General features: G+C 43.4%; 1 protein-coding gene across 2 annotated transcripts in view; it reads right to left on the minus strand.

The window, feature by feature from the left end:
• Window positions 1-24,642, minus strand: part of rassf6 (Ras association domain family member 6) — a 71,805-nt gene that overhangs the window by 24,971 nt on the left and 22,192 nt on the right. For both annotated transcript variants that reach the window (XM_041185447.1, XM_041185448.1), the window contains exons 2-6: window positions 21,034-21,126; window positions 15,688-15,778; window positions 12,517-12,595; window positions 7,406-7,545; window positions 545-648 (exon numbers count right to left, since the gene is read on the minus strand). In XM_041185447.1, coding sequence (XP_041041381.1) covers window positions 545-648; window positions 7,406-7,545; window positions 12,517-12,595; window positions 15,688-15,746 — 382 coding nt within the window. In that variant the 5' untranslated portion in view covers window positions 15,747-15,778; window positions 21,034-21,126. The remainder of the gene's footprint in view (window positions 1-544; window positions 649-7,405; window positions 7,546-12,516; window positions 12,596-15,687; window positions 15,779-21,033; window positions 21,127-24,642) is intronic.

A 24,642-nucleotide genomic window follows, 5' to 3' on the forward strand; every position in this document is an offset into this window, starting at 1 on the left:
GGTGCTGACCACCACTGCCACCACCTCCCATGCTGGATCGGTGACCTTGCTTGCTGGTCTTCACCCAGAGAGGGTATAGAGGACTTCACGGTGGGGCCTCCACTGCACCCAGTAGGTGTCCGCGGGAGGCGTTGTTAAATTGGGGGCAGCATGTTTCCTTCCTTTGGCAGCCATGACTTTGCAGCAACTTCCGATCCCTTAGAGAGAGCTAGCTCTGTACAAGGGCGCCCTTTAAATTGGCACCCGCATTACTGAAAGCCTGAGGTGACAGCAGGGTGGGCGAATCAGAGACTGCCTTGCCAGCGATCCGGTGTGTTACCCGGGAATGTATTATTAATGAAGAGGGACGCACCAGGAATGGGACAATATGGTGTGAAAACCTGCCATTGCGGCGGGGGTAAAACGTCCTTTCTACTGCCTGCTACCACACTTAGTGTAAATCTGGGATGATTCCGTCCATGATTTCACCTATTCTCCAAAAGCCATCAAAGATTCCAAAAAATGTTAATTAATGATTCATGCGCCCAACCTCCTGGAAACTTACCCAGCTGCTGGGTTGTCTCTTGCTCCTTGCCTTCTGGCACAGCTTCTTCCTCCAGTTCAGCAATGTTGTACAGATTGTCAAACTCTCCCCACCGTGTCATTCCTCTGCAAATACAAGTTAATTTATTCACTAACATAGAAGCAGAAAATGCTAGGGATACTCAGCACGTCCGGCAGCATCTGAGGAGAAAGAAATAAAGTTAGTATTTCAGGTCCGTAATCAATCATCACAATGAGAAAAAGTTAGAGATGTAATAGATTTTAAGTTAAGGCAGAAGCAGGAAAAGTGGGGGTGGGAGGGGGAAGACAAAATGGAAGATTTGTGATAGGGTGGAATAGATTAAATGAAAATTGGGCCGATGGTGCAAGGCAAAAGGAAATGGGAATGGGACGAATAAAGAAACAAAAGGAGTCAGCCATAGTTACGATTGCTGTGAAGCAGACTGGGAGGAGTGTGAAGCAGGTCAGGATCACTGGGAAACAGACAACGCGGACTGTGAAACAGATCGGGAGGAGTGTGAAGCAGGTCAGGATCATTGAAAGGAGAGAGTAAAGAAAAATCAAACCGTGACATCACAGGAAGGCAATTGAGGTGATTGGCTGTTGAGTATTGTAGCTTTCTTCCCCTTTCGCCAAAGTTAAGGAGTTAGTCTAAGGAGCTGGGAAATTAAAAATTTAAATTTTTTTGCATATGGGTAGAGTAAAGCATTTCAATTAACCTCTCTATGTTTAAGTGACAACAAAAAAAGAGAAGTGAGTAGCTGGTTGGTCTTTATTTTTTAAGTAGTAAGTTTCATTATCTAATAGACAGAGGAATGGCAGGTATCTGGTATCTCCAGCTGGAGTACCCTGAGGGGGAAGGGTGAACAGCCAATGGTTATGGTCCACAGTGATACCAATGAGATAGTTGGAAAGAGGAATGTGGTCTTGCAGTCAGAATTTAGGGAACTAGGCAAGAAATTAAAAAGGAGGACCTCAAAGGTAGTCATTTCCAGATTACACCCAGTACCATGTGCAAGTGAATATAGAAATAGGAGGATAAAGCAGATTAATGTGTGGCTGGAAAGATGGTGCAGGAAGGAGGGCTTTAGATTCTTGGGAAATTGGGATTAGATCTGGGGGGGATGGGACTTCTACAAGCCGGACAGGTTGCACCTAAACAGAGTTGGGACCAACTTCCATGCGGGGCGATTTGCTAGTGTTAATTTGAAGGGTTTAAACTAAATTGGCAGGGGCATGAGAACCAGGAGGTAATACCAGAGAGGGATACCAAGGTGCAAAGAATATTGGGAGAAACAGATAGAACTAGAATAGGAAATAGTGAGGTATTAGGTGGGTGTAGCATAAGAGAAGTAATAAAGTTTAAATTATGGTTACTGTGTATGTATGTACGTAAAAGCAGAATGTGGTAAATATGATTTGTGAGTTGCAGACACAGATAGCAATGGGAAAATTATGTTGTGATAATAATAGAACCCTGGCTCAAAGAAGGTTAGGACTAGGTATTAAATGTTCCTCGATACCAGGTGTTCAGAAAAGATAAAAAAGGAGGGAATGGAGGACTGGTGGCAATACTGATTAAGGTGAACATTGTAGTGCTGGAGAGAGAGGATGTCCCGAAGGGATCAGGGACAGAATCTATTTGGCTAGAGCTCAGGACCAAAAAGGGTGCAATTACCTTGCTCATTGTAGTCTATAGGCCACCAACTAGTGGGAAAGATTAGAGGAACAAATTTGCAAGGAAATTACAGAGAGGTGCAAGAATCCTAATGTAGTTATAATGGGAGAGTTTAATTATCTGAATATAATCTGGAATAGTAGTAGTGTAAAGGGCAGAGAGACAAAAGTTCTTAGAGTGTGTTCAGGAAAAGTTTCTGCAGCAGTATATTTCCAATCCAACGAGAAAGGAGGCATTGCGGGACCTGGTTCTTGGGAATGAGGTGGGCCAAGTGGTTCAAGTATCTATGGGGGAATGTTAAGGGTACAGTGATCATTGTGTAAGGGATTAAGACCTCACACTGTATATTTTTATAAATATATATATTTGGCTGTTGCCAAAATTTAAAAAACTGAACAAAGGTCCTTAAAATGGCTGAATCCATGCTTGTCTGTGACCCCCAAAAAGGAGCTGGGCCTGGTAGCTTCATGGAAACTCGCACATTGTTATCTCTAGGGAGCAACTAATGACCCCCTGTGGCTGCACAGGCCAAATTCAAAGAGAACTATACAAAGGCCATCTACATTTCATAACCTAGGCTGGCCAACAGGAGTCAGCTCATTTGCCAAGCCAAATGGCTCTGCAACCTTTCTTTCAATTCTTAATAGTTGAGACATTTAACAATTTTGGGGACCCAGATGAGGGATACACATTCTTTATCAAAAACAGGGTGGAGAGGTGAGAATCATGTGACATAAGCCTCTGGCTTGTGGAACCAGTAATATTGCCTTGATGAACTGCAAAGCTCAGACTGCTGCTTACTTTCTAACTGGCAACTTCACAGAAAAGGAGCTCTGGCCCAGATTGAACACCTGGCCCCATCTATGCTGCCTCTGCTGGAAATTCTGTACCATCGCCTACAAAACTGATTCATCTCTGTGTGCCTATCTCATTGTGTGAAGTCAACATCCCTGGAAAAGTAATTATACAGCATCAGTCTTCAACCCAAAAACCTCTGTGAAGGAATACCTCATTGGACTTTGATTCTGGACTCTGGGACCCATGTGAAACACTATTCCTTTCCTTTGTGGTCTCTGTACTGTAAATCTTTCTTTTCTCTATCCCTTTCTACTATATGAAGGTGAGGGAGAGGTTGGAAACCTTCTCTTCGTGTCTTGGGTGTGTGCAAATAAACTAACCCTTTGAATTCATCCTATCTCCAGTTTGCTGTGGGGTTATTAGCAGAAAATTGGATCACACAAAAACCGAGGGGTTGGAAAATATGCCACTGCTTCTAAAGAGGGAAACAAATCAAAATCACCTTTCTGATTATGGATGGATGGTGAGAGGAGAAATTACTGCTGATTAAATTAACCCCCTTCCCTTCCATAATAATTATATCAGAAGGATTCAGTTGGCTATGGAAATGGGCAAACAGCAATTCAGAGTAAGAATAATTAACTGGTGGAAAGCCAACTTTAATGGATCTGGCACAAATAAATTGGAATCAAAGATTAACAGGCAAAACTGTAGCCAATCAACGGGCTGCCTTTAAAGAAGAGGTGGTTCGAATACGGTCAAAACATATTCTCACGAAGGGGAAAGGTAGGGGAAAAATATCCAGATCTTCCTGGATGACAAAAGAGATAAAGCTTAATATGGAGCAAAAAAGTATGCTTATTACAGATGTCAGGTGGATAATACAATTGAGAACCAGGCCAAATATAGAAGGTTCAGAGGGGAATTGAAAAGCAAATAAGAGAAGCAAAGGCAGAGAATGAAAAGAGTCTAGAAGCTAACATAAAAGGGAATCCAAATCTTCTATATGGAAAAAACTTGTTAAAATGTGGTAAAAGGAGGAGGGAGGCTGATTAGGGACCAAAAATGGGATTTAGGCTTGGAGGCAGGGGGCATGGCTGAGATGCTAAATGAATACTTCGCCTCTGTCTTTAACAAGGAAAAATATGCTGCCCAGGTCATGGTAGGGCAGACACTTTAAGGGTTTAAAATTGATAAGGAGGAGGCATTGGATAGGTTATCTGTATTTAAAGTTGATAAGGCACCAGGGCTAGATGAGATGCATCCAAGGATTATGAAAGAAGTGAGGATGGAAACTGTGGAGGCACTGGTCATAATTTTCCAATCTTCCTTGGACTCAGATGGTACCAGAGGACTGGAGACTGACAAATGTTACACCCTTGTTCAAATAAGGGTGTAAAGATAAACGCAGCAACTGCATGCCAGGCATTTTAACCTTGGTGGTGGGGGAGCTTCTGGAAACAATAATTCATGGCAAAATTAATAGTCACTTGGGAAAATGCTGGTTAATTAAGGAAAGGCAGCATGGATTTGTTAAGGGCATATCATGCTTACCTAACTTGTTTGAGTTTTTTGATGAGGCAACAGAGAGAGTTGATGAGGGTAATGCCTTTGATGTGGTGTACATGCACTTCCAAAAGGCATTTGATAAAGTGCCACACAACAGACTTGTGAGCAAAGATAAAGCTCATGGAATAGTGGGGACAGGAGCACATATGGCTGAATTTTATGGCTTTCCACTGGCATGTATTTTGTTGGGGGAGCACATAACTTATGAGCTGTGGCAAAACCACTAGTTTGCCACTGACCCCTGAGCTGTCCCCATAACACAGTAGGTGGGTGGGCCCGCCATATTTAAATAAATAACTAAAGGTCAATCAATTGAGCTTGTTAACAATCCAATTGGCCTATATGATATGCTGCTTACACCATAAAACAGTTGATGAAGGCAGGTGGGCTGGCAATGGGCAGGCCGTTGTTTGAAAACATATTTGTAAATGTGGGAAGGAAGGGGGGCATTTCATTCACCCTAGAGGGTGCCTTTTGTGCATTTGGGGCACCACCCCCAAGGTGTTACCCCTCACCACCCCCCCCCCACCCCCACCCCCACCATTTGTTCTTCCCTACCTGCCCTCCAAAACACATCTTCTCATCCCCTAGCCATCTCACCCTCCTCCTAGCTGCTGATCCCTCCCTGTCCAAGAACCCTGACTTACCACGGTCCGGATGCCATGGCTGCCTTCCTCGTGGGCCTCCTTGCAGTCCCAGCAGTATCCACTACTCAGCTCTGGCGTGGCTGGGACTCTTAGAGTGGCTGGCTAATCAGATTAACTGGCAGCTCTTGAGGGCTGGACTTCCTCCCACTGATGGGCATAAGTCCCACCCTGGGCCTATTTAGCTTGCCAGAGTGTGTTACAGCTCTTTTTGGGGCATTGGCTTCCAGCCAACTCTTGGAATGGCGGGCATTGGGGGGTGGGGGGGGGGGGGGGGGGGGGGGGGGTGGCGGTGGGGTGGTGGGTGGTGGTGGCGAGCAGTCCGCCCTCCCGCAAGATCCAGGTCATGGATTCAAAATTGGCTGAGTGATGGGAAACCAAGAGTAGTGGTTAATGATTGTTTTTTGGACTGGAGGAAGATTTATAGTGGAATTCCCCAGGATATATATTTTCCTGATATATATTATTGACCTGGACCTTGGTTTACCGGGCACAATTTCACAATTTGCAGATGATATGAAACATGGAATTATTGGAAACCATAAGGAGAATAGTGAAGAATTTTAAAAGAAATAGACAGGATGGTGGAATGGACAGACAAGTGGCAATTCTAAAGGGGGTGCAGGAGGTGAGGCACTTTGATGTAAATGTGCATAAACCATTGAAGGTGGCAGGACCGGTTGATAGAGGGATTAATAAAGCATACGACATCTGAGCTTAGTAGGGACACAGAGTACAAAAGCAAGGAAGTGATGTTGAACTGTATAAAATGTTCAGCCTCAGCTGGAGTATTGCATCCAGTTCTGGGAACCACACTTTAGGAAGGATATGAAGGCATTAGAGAGAATTCAGAAAAGAGAACAGTTCCAGGGATGAGAAACTTCATTTACCTAGATAGATTGGAGAAATTGGGACTGTTCTCTTCGGAGAAGAAAAAGTTGAAAGGAGATTAGATAGAGGCATTCAAAATCATGAGAGGACAGGACAGAGCAGACAGGGAGAAACTGTTTCCATTGGTGGAAGGATTGAGAACCAGAGGGCACAGATTTAAGGTAATAGGCAAAACAAGTAATGTTGAAACCAGGAAAAACTTTTTCATACAGCAAGTGGTTAGAGTCTGGAATGTACTGTGTGGAAGAGTGATGGAGGCAGGGTCAAGCGAAGCTTTCAAAAGAGAATTGGATCATTATCTGAAAGGGGGAAAAAATGCAGGGCTATAGGGAAAAGGCAGGGCGATTGGCACTAAATGAATTGCTCCTTCAGAGGACCAGTACAGACATGATGAGCCAAATGGCTACCTTCTGTGCTGTGACCATTCTATGATTCTATAACACTGTTATGGGAGCGCCACATGGTCAGCAATATTTCAAGGCACATACACCCAGGGGAGGGTAGTGACACGGCAACAAATGAGGTCTTGACAGTGCCTCCTATATTCCCAAAACAAATAATTAAATAAAATTACGTCTGTAGGCTCCAATATTCTGCCTTGCCCAAAGATTTGTGCACTCAGCCACCCTCAGGATGTCCTGAGTATGTGGTGATAATGTCAACAATCCTGACATTGGAATGGACAGGGGAGAGAGTCTGGGGTTGAGGGGGGCAGGAATAGAATCTGTGGGGAGGGAATAGAGAATGGGAGTATTGGCAAGTGGAGGAGCTGCAATGTGGGGGGTGGTGGATGGAATTTGTGGGGTGTGTTGGAGTGTCTGGCAGGAGGATGGGGAGCTTGGAATCAGATGGTAGCATCTGGTGGGTGGACTCTGCAGGGTAGAATCTCTGGAGCTAGTCAATGCTAGGGTAGAATCTGTGAGGGTGGTGTCTGAGGAGGTAGACTCTACAGGGGTAGAATCCAAGAGTTTCTGAGGAGGTAGACACTGTGGGTTGATGTTGGGGGGGGGGAGGGGGTGGGGGGGGGGGGGGGGGGGCGGTGTGTGTGGGGGGAGGGGACAGGGTTAGGGTCAGTGGAGTGGCAGTCGAAGGGTGTATTGTTGTATTTAGAAATCTCTATCCTGCAGTCCCATGGAGCAATGATCCTTCCTGGGAAGTCCCAGTTTATCCTAATATCTGGGCATACATGCATATATATATATATATATATATATATACATACATACACATACACAACCTAGTAAGTGTGAGGTACCTGCACATTTTCATCATGAATGCTTACCTTTTATTCATTGTAACGTCAGAGGACTGGATGACTTTTGGTAATGGTATAGGTTTCTCATCATTAATCTGTAATCTTATTGGTTGGTGCACACCCCATGAAATATCTAATACGCCTTCTAGGACGATTTTCCCATTATTCTATAAAGGAAATAGTGAGACGTTGTAACTATAAGAGAATTCTCAATGTAAAACGTTACATAGAGAACAAAAATACCTAAGTAACAGTTCTGGTAAAATGAATAAGCATCTAGACCAACAGAGCTGGACAGATACAAATACAATTTAGCATCATTTGCATCTCACCAGTGTTGGGTGTTATTCAGTCTCTCTGAAGCACTCATACTTTAATACGTTTTAATAATTTCCGATTGTTTGATTCCATATAAATAGGGCAGCAGACAGAAACCACAGGTTCACGAAAGTCATTTGCCCGTTATAACCGACTTGTGCATTGTTGACTTGGCATTGGTTGAAAATATAGTGAGCCAACATCGGGAAAATGACGGTAATATTGTTTAAAGAATGCAACAGCACGTGACCATCAAATCCAGCGAACCAATTGGCTTGGCTTCTAGTAAACTGGTTAGAATTTCTGTCTTCAAACTGAGCATACCCTTTATCATGTTCTGTGGCACTACCGCTATGCTAAATGGGCAACCATGAGGTGCAGTAGGCTACGAGCAGCAGAATTGTATTCAACCATAATCTATAACCTCATGGCTGGGCATATCCATCACTCTACCATTACCATTAATCCAAGGGATCAATCCTGGTTCAATGAAGAATGCAGGAGAGCAGCCAGGAGCAGCACCAGGCACATCTAAAACTGAGGTATCAACCTGTTGAAGCTACAGCACAGAACCATGCCAAACAGCAGAAGCAGCAAGTGATAGACAGAGCTAAGTGATCCCACAACCAATGGATCAGATCAAAGCTCTGCAGTCCTGCCACATCCAGTCGTGAATGTTGTGTGCAATTAAGCAATTAACAGGAGGAGACTCCACAAATATCCCCAGTCTCAATTATGGGGGAGCCCGACACATTAGTACAAAAGATAAGGCTGAAGCATTTGACACCATCTTCAGCCAGAAATGCTGAGTGGATGATCCACCTTAGCATCTTCCTGAGGTCTACAGCATCACAGATGCCAGTCTTCAGCCAATCTGATTCACTCCACGTGATATGCAGAAGTGGCTTAAGGCATTGGATACTGCAACGGCTAGAGACCCTGACAACATTCAGGCAATCACAGAAGACTTGTACTTCAGAACTAGCTGGTCCCCAAACCAAACTGTTCCAATACAGTTATAATATTGGCATCTACCCAGCAACATGGAAAGTTGCCCAGATCTGTCCAATCCAGCCAATTACTGCCCAATCAGTCTACTCTATTAGCAAAGTGATAGAAAGGGTCATTGACATGTTATCAAGCAGCACTTAGCAAAAATCTGATCACTGACTCTCAGTTTGGGTTCCACCAGGCCCAGGCAGCTCCTGACATCATTACAGCCTTAGTCCAAACATGGGCAAAACAGGAGGCAGCATTTGACTGAGTGTGGCATCAAGGAGCCCTAACAAAACTGGAGTGGATGGGAATCAGGGAAATCTCCACTGGTTGGAGTCATACCTAGCACAAAGGAAGCTGGCTGTGGTTGTTGAAGGTCAATCATCTCAATTGCTTGACATCACTGCAGGAGTCCCTCAGGGTAGCGTATTAGTCCCAACCTTCTTCAGCTGCTTCATCAGTGACCTTCCTTCCATTATAAGGTCAGAAGTGGGGATGTTTGCTGACGATTGCACAATGTTCAGCACCATTCGCAACTCCTCAGATACCGAAGCAGTCTGTGTCCAAATGCAGCAAGACCTGGACAACATTCAGGCTTGGGCTGATAAGTGGCAAGTGACATTTGTGTCACGCAGGTGCCCTAACCATCTCCCTTTGATATTCAATGGCATTACCATTGCTGACCCCTGATAATCCCCCTGGAATACAATATCAACATTCTGGGGGTTACCATTAACTAAAACTGAACTACAAATAAATACCTTTGCTACAAGAATAGGCCAGAGACTGAGAATTCTGAGGTGAGTAACTCACCTCCTGACTCATCAAAGCCTGTCCACCATCTACAAGGGACAAGTCAGGAGTGTGATGGAATACTCTCCATTGTCTGGATGAGTGCAGCTCCAAACACACTCAAGAAGCTCAACACCATCAAGAACAAAGCAGCTCACTTGATCAGCACCCCATCCACCAACTTAATCATTCACTCCCTCCACCAGCAATGCACATTGGCAGCAATGTGTACCATCTACAAGATGCAATGTAACAACTCACCCAAGGTTCCTGTGACAGCTCCTTTCACCCAGAAGGATAAGGGCAGCAGACACAGGGGAATATCACCACCTACAAGTTCTCCTCCAAGTCACACACTTTCCTGACTTGGAAATATATCGTCATTCCTTTACTGTCACTGACAAAATTCCTGGAATTCCCTTCCGAACAGAAACTTGGGAGTACCCGCACCAGATGTACCAAGAAGGTGGTGGTGGCAATTATGGATGGGCAACAAATTCTAGATTTCCAGTGCACCTCACTCCCATGAAAGATGAAAAAGAAATCAGGTGCTTAGATTTTTGCCAAGTCCATTAGAACATCAGGAACTATTGGTGTATAACCAGATTGATTGTTGCAAGACTTTTCCGGACATTGTTAAGTTTATTATCTTTTTTTAATGTTTTCTTGAACTTTGCACATTCACTTACCTTTAACTTGCTTCATATTTTGACATTTTGATGGGAATCTGGTATTATTCCCATTGAAAAGGCAACTGCTGTTTTCAGGAGTTTCAGTAACGTGAAGAATATATGGCAAATATCAGGGGCTAGATTTTACAGGTGCTCTGTTCCTCATCTCTCCACCCCAACGAAAAGGTTGGTTGGAAGCCTACCCACAAAAAATCTGATTGGCCGGCAGCTCTGTACTCCCAGCAGCATTAGGTTCGAGCGTGGCTACTGCTAGGACTGCAGCCCATCACTGAAAAAGAACAGTTTATGGAGGCTAGTGTGTAGGTAGGTCCAAGGTATCGTCAGGGCCTGGCTGGCAGGCCCTAGCATGGCACGGTGAGGGGCTGGGTTTGAGAGGCCAGGGGAGAGGGCTAAAGGGGGTATGACTTTGTTGGGGGGTGGGGGGGGGGTGAGCCTCCCATGGGCACAGTGGACCCCCAAAAGGAAGTCTCACTCCTCACCCTTGCTCGGCACCATCCTGCCCAGTAAAAGTTACTGGGCTACTTGGTTGGCATGGGCCTTGCCTGGCTGTGGGTCAAATAGCAGTGTGAGAGTGGGATGAGGCCATTAATTGGCAATTTAAGGGTCTCAATAGGTCCAAGGACAGGTGGGTCACCTGATGCCTCCTCTGCATACCACCAACACCTCTCCCAACCCTACATAAAATGGGGCTCAGCCAGGGACAGGCAGAAGGTGGGAAGTCGGTAGCACTGCATTTTATGAGCCGCCCTGCCTTCAAACCCACTGGTGGGGAGGGTAAAACCTAGCCCCAGGAGGTTTACACTTGGTCCAACATTAGCTCAGACCAACACTAGGAAATGTTTATTGATCCTTTTGTGAGAATTACTTCAGATTTGCTTCCTTTTTAGCTGCAGTCTTCATCACGGCTAAGAGAGTGATGTACTTGGAAAATGTCATCAGTAATCTGTGTTTACAGAGATAAAAGCAAAATACTGTGGATGCTGGAAATCTGAAACAAAAACAGAAAATGCTGGAAAAACTGAGCAGGCTTGACAGTATCTGTGGAGAGAAAAACAGAGTTGATGTTTTGAGTCCGTATGACTCTTCTCCAGAGGCCTGGGTTGAGCTGTGTTCTGATATCCCGCCCACCCACAGTTGACATGGCCATGGGTTACACGAGAACATAAGGATGTAATAAATAGGATCATGAGCAGGGCACTTGAACCAGCTCTGGCATTCAATAAAATCATGACTGAACTTTTACATGAACCCCATTCTCTTAACCTCTCTCCCCATCCTTAGATTTTTTAGGCAAAGGGAATCTATCAATTTCTGTCTTGAATATACTGAAGGACTGTGAAGATGGGAACAGCAAGCATCTTTTTCATTTTGTCACAAACCAATCTCTACCTTTCCATTTCTCAATCCCTAATCCACTGCTCTCTATAGATGAGATAATGTCTAACCCCAGCCTTACCACATGCAAATGAAGTGTTTGAATTTCTGGTCCATATTTTTTCCTAAAATCTTCAATCCTACTTCCAACCTGCTACTTATTTGGCTTCCTTTAATAGGATGAATCACATAGCATCAATCACTTTTATCAGTTCCACATACTGACCTCCCAGTAGGAATAAAATATTTTTGCTATGTAGTTTGCTTGAAGCTTGTTCCTTTTATGACGTTTAGTTCTGTGCTCATGGACCAAGGAAAACAGCCAACTTTGTTGACATCATAGTTTAAAGACCAGTGTCATGTCTTCCCTCAATTTATTTTTCTCTAATGAAAAGAAATTCAATTTTTTATTCTTTCTTGATAACTTTGAACCATAAGAATCAGAGCTACTTAAGTCACATTTCTTCAAATTCTTGACATCAATGTCATTTTGAAGGTAATATACTCAAAATTGCATGAATAGGAGAGATTTTCCTCATTGGACTTGGCATCTCGGTTTGCTTCAGGGCACCGCACACAGAAACAAATGTAGCATTCAGCACATCAGTAGTGGAACCTGCCGGATTTATGATCTGTTACTTTAAATGGACAAGAAGTCAGATGGGCCCATGTGGCCATGAGCTGGGTGTGGCCACCCAACCTTGATAACTTCAATGGACACATACCTGATGGTATGGTCTGTATTCCTAATGTTATTACCTCTAAAAAAAATTTTCTTGGTGAGAAATGTTGGAGAATTTTCTCCCAGGAGCTCAACTGGGTTAAACTGTGTTAAAAATGGAGAAAATTGTACCTTGTCAGTGAACTCAATGAAGTAAACAGTCTCAATGTGTTTTGCTTGTTCCATACCTTGTATTGAGAAACGGTCATTTCTAGACATGTGAATAATCTATAAAATATACTCACATCAGAATACGTCAGTTGCAAATTCTTTTTATCTTCACAAAAACAGTTGTATGTCCTTAACAATGATAAAAATTCAATCCTGGAGGAATTAAGAATATGAATTTTAAAACAACCTTGAAGTGCACATTCCATCTATCTGATGAGAGAGTAATGAGAATGTGTTGTCCAGTTTCACAGAATACTTACAAATTGTCTTTCATTTTACAAACGAATGCAGAACTTTACATTTCAGAGCACATGTCCTGAATCTGGGTCCTGACACAGTCCTTCTGAGCATAGATCAGGGATTTGAGAGCTGTGCATTGTGCCTGAATTCCTGATATGTGCTCTCAATGTGCAAAGCTCTGTGCTGGAAAACAGTATATTCTAAAATTCCACCTTTGGAGATCTCATGATCTTAATTGCTTAAATCAGTCTGTCTGGCCAGCAAACTCCATTTAACATTCATCTATTGAGCCTCTGTGAGGAAGACTGAGCTGGATTTAAATTAGATTCTGATCCCACGCAAACTGGGAACCAGGCTAAGGGTGCTCAAACTTAGTCAACTCAGGACTCTTGCAGCTACAGAAACAGGGGATATTTGTCCCATCAGTCCATCTCTCCGAGATGAAACAGCAGCACGTTAAGCTGCTGTACTATTCAGTCCCCAGTGAAAATCCAATTGGAAATGCTTTGCTTCACAAATCAAATTATTTTATTTTTGTGTTTCGTCAATGATTTTAAAGTGCAATGAAACATAGGGGACTCCAAATTGTCTCAAGGTTGACATCATATGGCATTAATTGCATTAGTCAATGGCCCAGAAATTCCTTTCAAAATAATGGCAAGGCAAATGCCACAGCAATTTCAAGTGAGGGCAGATGCATATTTAAATGTGGAAAGTGAAAAGTTGCTGTTAGAGATGCACTATATCACTGTGTGAGAATATGAATATGTTTTGTCCAGTTATGTGTAATAATCAAGTAATCAAATTATATTAATCAATTAACCTAATATTTTATTCTACTTAATTGTTCCTATGTGACTGCATCTTTGTCTCTGAAGACGTAGCTGCATTCCTATCTAGCCTAGGTATATGCAAAACTAAGATTCTGTGGCTTAATTACAGAGTTATTACTGTCACAGTGGAGCCTCCAGCAACAGAGGAACAGTCACAAAGGAACCTCCAACAACAGAGGAACAGTCACAGAGGAACCTTCAGCAGCAGAGGAACAGTCACAGAGGAACCTCCAGCAGCAGAGGAACAGTCACAGAGGAGCCTCCAGCAGCAGAGGAACAGGCACAGAGGGGCCTGAGCAGAGGAACAGTCACAGTGCAGCCTCCAGCAACAGAGGAACAGTCACAAAGGAACCTCCAGCAGCAGAGGAACAGTCACAGAGGAGCCTCCAGCAGCAGAGGAACAGTCACAGAGGAGCCTCCAGCAGCAGAGGAACAGTCACACAGGAGCCTCCAGCAGCAGAGGAACAGTCACACAGGAGCCTCCAGCAGTGGAACGGTCACACAGGAGCCTCCAGCAGCAGAGGAGCCTCCAGCAGCAGCAGAACAGTCACAGAGGAGCCTCCAGCAGCAGAGGAACAGTCACACTGGAGCCTCCAGCAGCAGAGGAACAGTCACACTGGAGCCTCCAGCAGCAGAGGAACAGTCACAGAGGGGCCTGCAGCAGAGGAACAGTTACACTGGAGCCTCCAGCAGCAGAGAAACAGTCACATTGGAACCTCCAGCAGCAGAGGAACAGTCACACAGGGGCCTGCAGCAGAGGAACAGTCACACAGGGGCCTGCAGCAGAGGAACAGTTACACAGGAGCCTCCAGCAGCAGAGGAACAGTCACAAAGGGGCCAGCAGCAGAGGAACAGTCACAGATGGGCCTGCAGCAGAGGAACAGTCACAGAGGGGCCTGCAGCAGAGGAACAGTTACACAGGAGCCTCCAGCAGCAGAGGAACAGTCACGCAGGGGCCTGCAGCAGCAGAGCGACAGTCACGCAGGGGCCTGCAGCAGCAGAGCGACAGTCACAGTGGAGCCTCCAGCAGCAGAGGAACAGTCACAGTGGAGCCTCCAGCAGCAGAGGAACAGACACAGAGGGGCCTGCAGCAGAGGAACAGACACAGAGGGGCATCCAGCAGCAGAGGAACAGTTACACAGGAGCCTCCAGCAGCAGAGGAACAGTCATACAGAGGCCTGCAGCAGCAGAGGGACAGTCACAGTGGAGCCTCCAGCAGCAGAGGAACAGACACAGAGGGGCCTGCAGCAGAGGAACAGACACAGAGGGGCATCCAGCAGCAGAGGAACAGTCACACAGGAGCCTGCAGCAGAGGAACAGTCACAGTGGAGCCTCCAGCAGCAGAGGGACAGTCACAGAGGGGCCTGCAGCAGAGGAACAGTCACAGTGGAGCTTCCAGCAGCAGAGGAACAGTCACAAAGGGGCCTGCAGCAGAGGAACTGTCACAGAGAGGCCTGCAGCAGAGGGACAGTCACAGAGGGGCCTGCAGCAGAGGGACAGTCACACAGGAGCCTCCAGCAGCAAAGGGACAGTCACAGAGGAGCCTCCAGCAGCAGAGGGACAGTCACAGGGGAGCCTCCAGCAGCAGAGGGACAGTCACATAGGGGCCTGCAGCAGAGGAGCAGTCACAGAGGGGCGATCAGCAAAAAATTGCTTTACAGGACGTGCTGTCAGCTTTTCAAAGATGGTGCCAATGCCTGCATTCTCACCTAATCATGCCGCGATCAGTGACTCACTGGCCAGCGATAGGACAGGCCTCAGTGCTTCATTAATATAAAGTGGCTGGTCAGCTAGAGTTCTCACGAGGGATGACAGCACCCACCCAGCTTTGCCACCGGGACTAGGTGGGCTGACAAAATTCAGCTCAATGTCTGCCATCTCTCACTAAAAAGGATGGTTAACTGTGATAAAATTCTGCATGCAAAATTAGTAAAAGCTGCATGGTGGTAATGACTGTTAAAGACTTGAATAGATAGATTTGATTTGATTGCTGGATCTTAATTACAAATATTCTCCTAAATAAATATTAATATACACCTGATATATATCTGATGCATTTTTGTTCATTCATCGCATTGGTAGTACAAAGGAAATAAATTCTTGCTGAAAAGAAAGCTTTCATAGTAATGATGGGAAAGGGATGAAAGGTGCTTGTGAAGAGAACCTCAGTACCTGGAAATGAACTTGTCTTTACAAACTTGGATTGCAGGTTGCAGATGGAAAGTGTTCATGACAAATACATTTATTCAGAGAAGAGGGAAATCTGATGGAAAAAAGATGAATAAATAACATGTAATCTTTCTTGTTGCTAAGAGATGAAATGATATTGCAATATTCTTTATAGAATGGGAAATATACAGAGTGTAGCATTTGTCAATGTGCACTGCTGTACTTAAGTTACAAACTCACACAAACAAGACATTTGAACCTGGGAAAGGAAAACTAAAAGAATTATTAAAGACGCTGATTGAAGCAGAAAAACAGGTTAGAACAGTCCTTGGATGTACATGGTTGACTCTTTTAACTTGGTTGACATGAAATAACTTTTAAGGTATAGTGCAAATCCAAAGATGTTTACATTTAGTTGCTTTGTTTATGATATTTACTGCCACTTAATATGAACAATTCTACATTTCCAAGGTGTTGGCAACAATAGGTTATCATGCTGGAAAATGCATTGACATAATTGCACAAAATCTGAGTTTGATTTTGGATTTGAAATTCAATTTCAATTTGAGTTTGACTCTGGGTTAAGTTTGTCTTTAGGAGTAGGTTTGGATTTGAACTTGGGTCTGGATTTAGATTAAGAGATGGCTTTTGGGTTTGTGGGTTTGGGTCAAAATTTGCATTTGAATTTACATGTGTAGCAGGCGCAATAAGATCAAATCCACTCATTTTACAGTTTGTCCTGTACTGTTAGATCACCAATGATATCAAAATTACTTTGTAATTTCATGGATGGTTATTGAGCTGAATCTACCTTAACTCACAATGTTGTGTGATAGATAATGGTGGATGTCCTGTACTGTCAGTTACTCAGGAAGGGCTCCTCACACATTCATTCTTCAGTGCTGGGTATCAGTTAGTTCCAAATACCTAACATGAATGTTGTTATCCTCATTCTATAAAGAACACCAAACTCCTTAAAAACATGGCCGGAATTTTATGGCCCCGTTGCGGTGGGGACGAGGCTGTAAAATGCAGTGAGCTATTCTAAACTCCATTGACTTTGGCGGGACCATAAAATCCTGTTGTCATAAAGTTCCACCCGTGAGATATTTGTTCATATCATGGCTGGTGGAGGGGTTGGGGCGAGAGGAGCAGAAATTACTTGAGACCCTGTGCTTTAAGATATTTACACTGCCTATGGTCAGCATGTTGAGCATATTAGTATGTTGATTATGTTACTGATCTAATAATCCAGAGAGCAATCCAGATACGTGCAAATTCCACCATGGCAGCTTGAGAATTCAAATTCAGTTTTAAAAGATCTAAAAGTAAAACGCTAGTCAGCAAAATGACTATAAAGCTCTTGGATTTTCTAAAACACTAATGGTTCACTAATGTCCTTTAGGGAAAGAAACTTCCCTCTTTACCTGGTCTGGCCTTTGTGTGATTCCATTGCCACATCAACATGATTGACTCTTAACTAACCTCTGAAGTGGCCTACCAAGGTATTCAGTTCTATCAAACCTCTTAGGGCAACTGGAAATGGGCAATAAGGGTTGACCTTGCCGGCAATGCCTACATCCTGAGCATGAATTAAAAGCATATTTCGAGAGAAGCTTGTGACAAATTGTAAAATTATTTTGATATCAAATGGTGTTTACTTTCAAACTAAGATGCATCATAGTGGAAGGGATTTTTAACGAAAATGAATGAATCTCATGATAAATGAGCGAGAGTTGACAGTGGTAAGCTCAGATGATTGTCCTGCTTTGCTGTAAACAAAGCTGATTTCTGGATCATATCGTTTATTGTTTGACTGGAAGGTGCAGCGCTGAGCAAGACACTGGAACACCAACTGAAATTTTAAAAATAACTCTAAACTCAAAAGTAGTGCAGGTTTGGGAGCCCTAAATACAGATATTGCAAAGAATGAGGAAGATTATGCACACTGCTACTCTTATGTATTCAGCCTCAAAATATAAGTAGCAACGCATGAAAACTGGTTGTGGAATTGAGAAGCACAGCAGAGGGAAAATATTTATCATCTTAAACTATTAGGTTAAGTTAAAAGCCTGCAGGTTGCTGTTTTGTATTTATTTTTCTTTATTCTTTCATGGGATGTGAGCGTCACTGGCAAAGTTAGCATCTGTTGCCCTTGAACAGAATGACTTGCTAGGCTATTTCAGAGGTAAGTTAAGGGTCTGGAGTCACATGTAGATCAGACCGAGTAAGGATGGCAAATTTCCTTCCCTGAAGGGCATCAGTGAACCAGAGGTTTTTACAATTATTGCTAATTGTCATCGTCACCGTTACTGAGACTAACTTTAAAAAAAATCCAGACTTATTATTCCACCAACTATCATGGTGGGATTTGAACCTTTCGCCCCCCAGAGCATTAGCCTGGACCTCCAGATTACTAGCCCAGTGACATTATCACTACACCACTGTCTCCCCCATTCCATAGCAGCACATATAGGAGATTGCTTTACAAGTAGAAATAATTCAAAGTTTCCATTGGTGGATCTTCCTTTGCTAAGGATTAATGTGAGGAAATGGACACCACAATAACTTTTGTTTCATAATTAGTAAATAATTGTCTTGATTAAGGAACATTTTCCATCTTATCTACATAAGTATGTGGAGGTCTTGCGGCACAGTGGTGACGTCCCTACCTCTGAGCCAGAAGCTCCAGGTTAGAGTCCCACTCTGGTACTTGATGGCCAAGGAAAGTGCATTATAACATGATCAAACAGGTTAATTGTCAACCTGCAAATCCTTCCAATGCCCCTTTGGCAGGCAGTAAGAAAGAGAGAGTCTCCTGGTCAGCCAGAACCTGCAAAAGGCAATGGCAAATCACCACAGTACCTTGCCAAGCCTAACCATGGACCAAAACATGGAAGTCCACGGTTGCCAATGCCCTCTTGGGGCATGGTACCTGAAGAGAGAGAGCATGATATATATTAAAGGCCAGCTTTCCACATGGATCTGACATGAGATAATGTCTTTCAAACATGAGTTACTGGAAGGATCTTCAGCAGCATGATTTCTGGAGACAAATGAAACTCAAGAAAGTTTTTGGAAAAAATGATGAACGTAGCCTCAGAACAGGCCTAACTACACACCAACCTAAATAAGGTGTTATCCATAGCACATGTAGCGCACTGACACTCAGTGCCCAGGACTAGCAAAGCAACTGAGTCCAGTGAAAGAAGGTGGAGTTTATAAGAAGCCACAAGCACCAAAGGTTCTGAGATCAGCCTGATTGGAATCAAATTGAAATCCCATTTGGGAACAATCTGAGGAATGAAAGGCTGCATGTTCCAGTAATTTCTCAACAATGGGGGCACCATGGGATGTTCCCTAATTATGATACATGGAGTGGGAATATAGGCTCACATTCCCTATGTATCTCATTGCTTGTGGGATCAGTACACAATGCATTTATAAAAAGCTTTCCATTCTGGTTAACAGGGGATGTTTTTTGAGGCAGGCCTAGTTGAAGGAAGGTCATTCAGTCATGTCTTAAGGGCCTCAGACACTTTGCTTTGGCCACTATTCATAATAATTAAGTGATTGAGGCGCTTAAGTGGAACATACAGCCATGGTAAATGAATCATTGGGAGAGAGTAGTGTACAGCATGTACACTGCTAGTACATGGAGTAGTGTACCCCATGCTATCTGAAGTCTTTTGAAGTCTTCAGTTCCCTGAGGCAGCTCTCTGCCTTCAGGGAGCTTTCATTCTGTGCTTGCCCACGCCCACGCTTATGTCAGCGCCTGCCCTCCTCCTGCCCCCACCCCAGCAGCGCCGAGCATTTCAGCAAGCACTTCACGCTGGCTGGCCAATTGCGATTGGGGGCCGATCGTGGTGGGCAGTCCGTTCCCTGGCCAATCCCGGACCTTCCAATCACTCCTGCCTACTGACCTGAAAATTTTGCTCCTGAATTTTCTGGTTGTTGCAATTTTGTGTTTGAAGTAGCAAAAGAAAATAGAACAGGAAAGCAGTGCAATAATGGACAATGGATATAGCAAAATATAACGGATATAGCATCATTTAGGAACCTGCCAGATGATTGACAGGTAACCAGGTGTTACTGCTCTGTTATTGGAGAAATCACAGCAGAGTTTCTGGTGTCGCTACTTTGCAAATGACCAAATCTATCCCTGGATAACCATGTTAATTCAAAAAAGATTATTTGTCTCCAAGTGGAAGGTCCAATCTTGTAGCTGGACCCTGCCTCCTGACTCTGCTGAGTGGAGTGGGCAAAGGTCATTTGACTGCACACAGTGCAGATTTCTTAAAGGGACAGTGAATTTTGCAATTTAATAGTTATGTGTATGAGAACATACATTAAGAATTAGGGAGCAGGCGTCACTGCCAGAAAGATGTGCAGGACTGTGGACTGGCCACACCAATCTCTATACCTTGTTACGCGGCCCTATTTAAGGGAAGCTCTAAGCTGTCAGTGCTAAACCATAATGTCAATCCTGCCAGCTCTAACTGATCTCTTGACTTCTCAGCAGATTGCGATACCCTATTAGCACGTGAAGGTTACATTAATAAAGATGTATGCATCGGCATGTCAACATACTTTGCCAGAACGTTCACAGAGGCCAGGGCTAAGCCAAAGTTTGGGATACATTGGACTTAGATGACATTATTGTCTATCCAAGTTTAACAAGCGATGGCCAATGTTCATTAAGTAATTGAGCTTCCTATTGTCCACAGACATACCAAAATATTCTCCAAGGTTCCTGCAGGATTGCCCTGCTGGTGGAAAAGCAGTGGAACTAAACCCTCATTCTGCTTGCTTGGACAAGCCCAGACCCTGTGGATAAGTTCATGTGAGCATGTGGGTGAGCACACATTCAAGCCCAGGAATTTTAGGCTCTTTATCTTAAGTAAGATTTGGTATTTGAGGTCCTTGTAGGCAAGATGGATAGAATCTCAACTGGGCCCATTTTGTGGTGCACTTGAGAATTCCGAATGGGACAGGCCCAACAATTGTTCCCCATGTGGAAAGCAAGTTACCAGAGGGATCCTGAAACAGGCTTTAAGACTCTAATTAACATATGCATGGGAAATATGCTTGTTTTAGGTGACAGCCCATAACTCCTGCAAAGCTATCCAGACCAATATGACAGTGTACATAAGGCAGGCAATGATTGGTTGTGGGATGATACATCCCAAAATCAGTCCTTTTTGACCTCCTGTTTCCCTCCTGAAAGCAAAGTCCAATTTCCACACCAATGAACTCCACCTTTATACAAGCCTTCCCCTATATTTTTATGAATAAAATATCAATATTTTTAAATTTGTGACTGAGTTGCCAGCTTCAATCCTTGCTTACCTTAGCAGTGTTGGAGATGAGTTCTAAAAGTGGGTGTTGTAGATTCAGGTCTGGAGACTGTTGGCTTAAATAATGTCACCTCTAACTTCGAACCTGAAAAGCAAAAGTAAATGTATATTTGGTGGAGAGCTGAGGTCTCTGTTTCTGTTCTGGTGAATCATCCTCAATGAAATAAGTTTGGGTAGTTTTAATTCCATTTCTAGCAGGTGTAGCTTGACAGCATTGTAATTATTTGTGCTAATAACATTTTGAAGAACTTAAATCCCCTACATGTTGCAGAATGTCCATCATCTATCTGGAAGGCTTTGCTCTGCTGTATCAATGGCATTTGAGCTGGTCTGAAGCTTGCAGACATTTTAAATTGACAGGATGCTCATAGCAAAGTCAAGGGCTAATCTTGAAAGAAGGGAGATAAAATTCCACTTTGAACAAAAAATGGCAGAAACTGCATATTTCAAAATTGTGGATTTAGCTATTTTGTCAATGGGTTGTTAATTAGGGAGAAAGACAAGAAATGTCCTGTTTATCATTAAAAAAAAGAGACAATTTGAGCCTTATGATAGTTTATTTCATTTGAACACATGCACTTGATCTAGGCTAACACTTCAGTCCAGTACTGATGGAGTGCTGCATTGTCAGAAATACCAGCTTTCACAGTTGAACTGAGGCCTATTAGTCTGTGTTGGTAGATTTAAAAGGTCCCAAGGCACTCTTTGAGCAGGAACATTGGCGTTCTCCAGGTATCCTAGCCAACATTCCTCCCTCAACCAGTGCCATTAAAGACAGATTATCTGGTCATTTATCTCATTGCTGTTTAAGAGATCTTGCTGTGTGAATATTTCTAACATTACTTCATTATTTTACATCATCATTACTTCCTAAGTTGCTTCAAAAGTACTTAATTGGCTGTGAATCACTTTGGGCTGTGAAAGGAAATTCTTTTATCCCACATTTATCAGTTTTTCCTCAAACTAAAACACTTAGGTCTGAAATTCCAAAACATTTCTGGAATCCAAAATTAGAATCCAACTCTCTGAATAAGCATTATGATTCAGTGCCATTCTCCTGCCTTTTCCCCGTAACCCTGCACATTGTTTCTATTTAAATAATCATCTAATGCCCTCTTGATTGCCTCGATTGAACCAGGCAGTGCATTCCAATCCTGAACCACTTGCTTTGTGAAAAAGTTTTCTCTCATATCGCATTTGCTTTTTTGCAAATCACTTGCAAATCATTTTAAATCTGTGCCCTCTCGTTCTCAATCCCTTTATGAGTTGGAACATTTTCTCCCTATCTACTCTGTCCAGCCGTCTCATGATTTTGAACACCTCTATCAAATCTCCTCTTAGCCTTCTCCTCTCCAAGGAGAACAGTCCCAACTTCTCTAATCTATCTTCATAACTGAAATTTCTCACCCTTGGAACCGATTTTTTAAACCTCTTCTACACTGTCTCCAATGCGTTCACATCCTTTCCAAAGTTTGGCACCCAGAACTGTACACAATATTCTAGCTGAGGTCTAACTAGTGTCCTATACAAGTTCACATAACCTCCTTGCTCTTGTACTCTATGCTCCCTGCCACCTTTAATGACTTAAGCATATATACACCCAGATCTCTCTGCTCCTGCACACTCTTTAGATTGTACCCCTTATTTTACATTGTCTCTCCATGTTCTTCCTAACAAAATCCATCACCTCACACTTTTCTGCACTGAACTTCACCTGCCACCTGTCTGCCCACTCCACCAACTTGTCTATGTTCTATTGAAATTCTACTGTATCCTCTCACAGTTTACAATGCTTCCAAGTTTCGTATCATCTGCAAAATTTGAAATTATCCCCTGCACACCAAGATCTAGATCATTAATATATATCAGGAAAAGCAAGGGTCCCAATGCCGGCCCCTGGGGAACTCCACTACAAACTTTCATCCAGCCCAAAAGATATCCATTAACCATTACTCACAGTTTCTATTACTCAGCTAATTTTGCATCCATGTTGCTACTGTCCCTTTTTTTCCATGTGCTATAACTTTTCTCACAAGTCCGTTGTGTGGCACTGTATCGAATGCCTTTTGGAAGCCCATGTACACCACATCAACAGCATTACGCTCATCAACCCTCTCTATTACCCCTTCAAAAAACTCCAGCAAGTTAATTAAACATGATTTCCCTTAAGAAATCCATGCTGGCTCTTCCTACTCAACCCACATTTTTTCATGTGTCTATTAATTCTATCCCGAATAATTGTTTCTAGAATCTTCCCTGTCACTGAAGTTAAACTGACTGGTCTGTAATTGCTGGGCTTATCTTTACAACCTTTTTTGAACAAAGGTATAATTTTTGCAATTCTCCAGTCCTCTGGCACCACCCCTGTTTAGGAAAGACTGAAAGATTATTGCCAGTGCCCTTGCAATTTCTACTCTCACTTCCTTCAATATCCTTGGATGCATCTCATCTGGTCCCAGTGACTTGACAACTTTAAGTGCCAACAGTTTATCCAATACCTCCTCCTTATCAATTTTGAACCCTTCTAGTCACAGAGTTTCCTCCTCTGTCACCATGACCTGGGTAACATCTGCTTCCTTGGTAATGACAGATGCAAAGTATTCATTGAACACCTTGGCCATGCCCCCTACCTCCATGTGTAAATCCCCTTTTTGGTCCTTTTATCTGGTTTGATCATTGTGGCCAGAATTAATTTCTACAGGATTGTCAACCCAAAAAGCAATGCCCTTCTCCCACAATCTTCCCATTGAGTCCCCACACCCATACTGCCAACAAATTAAATGTGATGTTACAAAGCTCTAGAAATTGCACTCATAATGCAACTTGTAATTTATTGGAGATTGGAACAGGACATTCTCCAGCATCATCCATGGAGAGGGATTGGCTGGAAATGAGCAATTTTTCCACTGCCTGATTTAATATTCTTGGTCTTACTGTTTAATTGACTTCATGATTTTATGGGATGTGAAGATGTAGTGGTATTGCACTGGATTGGTAGTCCAGAGACCCAGGGTAATGCTCTAGCAACTTGGGATCAAATCCCACCATTGCAGTTCAATAAAAAAAAAATCTGGAGTCTAATGATGACCATGAAACCATTGTTGATTGTTGTTAAAAACCCATCTGGTTCACTAATGTCCTTTAGGGAGGGAAATCTGCTGTCCTTACCTGGACTGGTCTACATGTGACTCCAGACCCACAGCAATATGGTTGACTCTTAAATACCCTTTAAATAAGGGCTGGGAAATGAATGCTGGCCTAGCCAACAATGCCCACAAATGAATAAAAAAAAAAAAGACTGTTTTGGTTTGTCCTTGGCATCTACACCTGTGACCCACAGTCAATTGATGCCACACAGGCATGTCCCGTTCTTCTGTAGTGGACTGAATTTAAACAAAGTTAAAACAATTACAGCAGCTGTAGGAGGAACACAACAGAGACTGCAGGTTGCTGCGGGGACAAGTGTTTAATGCTGGATTCATGTGCAATTGGTGCCTGTGTGACCGAGAATCTGGGTGCAATGTGAGGAACACCCCAAATAGATGCAATCTGTGGAAACTCACGAGGCCAGCCTGAGAGCAGGGCTAGTTATGTGCGTGGT

The sequence above is a fragment of the Carcharodon carcharias genome, chromosome 4, assembly GCF_017639515.1.
Source record: "Carcharodon carcharias isolate sCarCar2 chromosome 4, sCarCar2.pri, whole genome shotgun sequence".
In the NCBI taxonomy this organism is placed as follows: Eukaryota; Metazoa; Chordata; class Chondrichthyes; order Lamniformes; family Lamnidae; genus Carcharodon; species Carcharodon carcharias.